Source organism: Gavialis gangeticus, unplaced genomic scaffold (assembly GCF_001723915.1).
Source record: "Gavialis gangeticus isolate Ggan-Ray unplaced genomic scaffold, GavGan_comp1, whole genome shotgun sequence".
Lineage (NCBI taxonomy): Eukaryota > Metazoa > Chordata > Crocodylia > Gavialidae > Gavialis > Gavialis gangeticus.
Genome location: NW_017728990.1, coordinates 612,970 through 616,358, shown reverse-complemented (window position 1 = coordinate 616,358; position 3,389 = coordinate 612,970). Strand labels below are relative to the sequence as shown.

At 59.0% G+C, this 3,389-nt stretch overlaps 1 protein-coding gene across 1 annotated transcript; it reads left to right on the top strand.

Moving 5' to 3' along the window:
• Positions 1-141: 141 nt before the first annotated feature.
• MED19 (mediator complex subunit 19) lies at positions 142-3,179 on the top strand. The gene is made up of 5 exons (XM_019514665.1): positions 142-593; positions 1,000-1,256; positions 1,391-1,487; positions 1,628-1,722; positions 2,782-3,179. Exons 1-5 carry the CDS (start codon positions 359-361, stop codon positions 2,848-2,850), a joined length of 753 nt encoding a protein of 250 aa, XP_019370210.1. The 5' UTR covers positions 142-358; the 3' UTR covers positions 2,851-3,179.
• Positions 3,180-3,389: the final 210 nt, after the last annotated feature.

Genomic DNA, 3,389 nt, shown 5'->3' with positions numbered 1-3,389 from the left:
GGGGGGGGGGGGCGAGGCGGGTTGCGGGACCACGCATTGGCCAGCGCTGCCGCCAGTCACTTGCCATCCCTCCTCCTATTGGGTAGCGCGAGGGCTCGGGGCGGCGGGACTTCTGTCAGAGGGCGAATCGGGTGCTGGGCCACGAGTGGCGTCGTCAAACCGCGCCGGAGAAGCACCAGTAGGATCCCAGCAGGAGGTAGAGCCGAAGCAGCAACTCGCCCCATGCGAGGGGCAGGGCGCAGGCGCAGGCGCAGCCAGCGAGCAGGCGCGAGGCGGGGCTTGGGCAGCGCTTATCCAGTCAGGGAGGGGTATAGGGCCGCCCGCCCTTCAATGGGCAGAACCCTGAGCTGTTGGGCCAATGGGAGGAGACCCCGCGGGGCAGGCTGGGATGATGGAGAATTTCTCGGCGCTCTTCGGCGGAGCTGAGCCCCAGCCTCCTGCCACGGCCGCTGCGCTGGGCTTCGGGCCGGGGAAGCCGGCAGGGCCCGGGAGTGCGCCTCCCCCAGCCGCCGCGGCGCCACAAGGCGGAGAAGACCCATCCCGCAAGACCGTGGCCTCCAGCGGCCCCTTCTATCTGATGCGCGAGCTCCCAGGTAGCGGGCGGGGCTCGCGGCAGGTAGCCAATCTGGGGCCGCCAGGCGGGCTGAGGCGCGGCAGCCAATCGGAGCGCCCCGCTGGTTGGCTGGGCAGGCCGGCTGGCCTATCGCCGCATCCAGCGGCGGTTTCGTCCACGGGGTGGGGGTGCTCCTTGCGTGGGGGGGGGGCGTGCTGCATTTTTGTGACTGACAGCTCTGACAGCCAGTGACCGATGAGGAGGGCGTGTGGGTGGGGAAAACAGCCTCCTACCTAATGGGAGGCCGCGGCACTGGGGTCCTTCCCCGGGAGGGGGCGGATCTCGCTGGCGGCAGTCGCCTGCCCCTGGTGGGCCTCATGGGCTGGGGCCTGGGCCTGGGCCTGTCCGGTCTCGCCCCGGCTGCGACGGGCACCCTCGCCCCACAGGTAACACGGAGCTGACGGGCAGCACCAACCTGATCACGCACTACAACCTGGAGCATGCCTACAACAAGTTCTGTGGCAAGAAGGTGAAGGAGAAGCTGAGCAACTTCCTGCCCGACCTGCCGGGGATGATCGATCTGCCCGGCTCGCACGACAACAGCAGCCTGCGCTCCCTCATCGAGAAGCCGCCCATCTGCAGCAGCTCCTTCACCCCCCTCACCGGCACCATGCTCACGGGCTTCCGCCTGCACGCCGGCCCGGTGAGCCGCCCTGGCCTGGGTGGGGGTGGACATGTGGCCGGGGAGTGGGGCTGGGAGAGTGATGTGGGCTTGTCCTGTCCCGTCCCATGGGAGCATGAACTCCCTGAGCTGACCGGGTCCTGGTGTCTCCTCAGTTGCCAGAGCAGTGCCGCCTGATGCACATCCAGCCACCCAAGAAGAAAAACAAACACAAACACAAGCAAAGCCGCACTCAGGATCCTGTGCCCCCAGGTAAGGGCTGCAGCCCACAACCCCACCTGCCTGTGGGAGAAAGCAGCAGCCCATCCACCCCAGTTGTCTCCTGAAAAGGTCAGGCCGTGCCTGGAGGGGTAACTAGCCTGTCGAACCTCAAACTGTGGCTCTTCTTGCAGAAACCCCTTCAGACTCTGACCACAAGAAGAAGAAGAAGAAAAAGGAGGAGGATCCAGAGCGGAAGAGGAAGAAGAAAGAGAAGAAGAAAAAAAAGGTGAGTGGCAAACTAAGAGAGGGGCTGGGGGTGCACTAGCTCCACTCCATGTGTCTGTGCCCAGCTATGCTTGCCATGCTGGGGTGGGACAGAGCTGCAGATCTGTTTAGCCTAGTGATTCTCAACCAGGGTGCTGTGACAACCTTTTGCAGGGTGCTGCTGGGAGAGAGGAGATGAGTACGAGCGTTTCTCTTCTACCTACTCCTCTGCCTTCTCTTGCCCCTGCCCCAACACTCACTGCCAGCTGCTCCTCTTTCTTTGCAAGCCAGTAAAATAAACAAGTTGGCTTTTGAAAAGGGGTGTTGCTCAATTCAGAGTTGTGGAAGGGTGCCTTGAGCCTAAAGACGTTGAGGACAATTAGTCTAGCCCCTTCCCTGTGACTTGTTTTGCTCGGGAGTCTCTGTTCTGGCATAAAGCCCCTTTGCAGGGGTCTGACTTAGAGGCTGAGGAGGCTCCAGGGAGAAACAGTGTTTCCCATCTGGATCTGGCTGAAAATAAGCTCCTTCCTTTCCTCATTCCTCTGCACAAATGGAAGCACAAAAAACCCAACAAACTGAATTAGAAAATGCAGCTGTGGGCAGTGAAGAGAAGAATTCATAGTTCTGGCTGCCTCATATTTCCATTCTACTCTTTATTTTCCATGCACCCTGGTCTCCTGCTGTGAGGAAGCAGCAGTGCATCCTGGGAATTGTAGTCTTGCCAGAGGCCCTATAGGGGGGTAGGAACATGGGCTGTATTTCCATGGCCTCCTATAGGGCCCTGCAGCAGCATTTTCAAATGTCTCCTTCCCCAACCCTCAAATGTTTTCCATCAAAGTGAACTTAGAAACTTTCCTTGGAAACCCCACACTTCATGGGGAGAACTTGAGTTATAATCTGAGTTTTTAATGGGAAGACTGCTTAAGTCCCTTCTGATCCTACCAACTATGAAACTATGACTGTTTTTAAAGGAAAAAAACCTCCAGCTTCAGAGCTAAGCCATCATAGTTCATTGGTAACCTGTACAGTCTCACTGTGGATTCTCAGGGAAGGGTGTCTGTGTCTTGTCTGTCCTTCCTAGAACCGGCACAGCCCAGAGCACCCAGGAGTGGGGAGCTCGCAAGCCAGCAGCAGCAGCAGCCTCCGGTGAGGGCAGGCACGACTCCGGTGCTAAAGTGGCTCTGGGAAGATGCCTGATGCAGATGTGGGTGACTGGGAGAACAGCCCTGGAGGCAACACTGACTGAACTCTTCTCCCAAAGTGGCTTGTTGGGGGGCACTTGGGCTGCCCTGGCTGGGGGCACAGACTGTCCAGACACAAGCCTGCTGGGAGCACGGACTGAAATGGAGATGGTACACAAGCTGCTGCCCTGACCCAGAGCCAGGCCCAACTTTTTCCTTTTTTATTAAATACTCCTGACTGAGTCAGGTGCTTTCTCCTTTTTATTCATGTTTTAATTAAATCTCTGCTTGGAAGAGGCTGAGGGCCATGTCTGACAGTGGTCTGAGCCCTGCTGCTATCTGATCTGCAGGACCAGGATATGTCAGCAGGGGCAGGCAACCCACCTCTCTGGTTGAGACTGCTAGGGGACCCTGCAGTGGAGCACTGGGGACAGCAGGGGTGGTGGTGTCTCTCCTGCAAGGCCTTTGGTGTCCCTCATGCATTTCTCCTATCTTCTCCCTGGCCCCA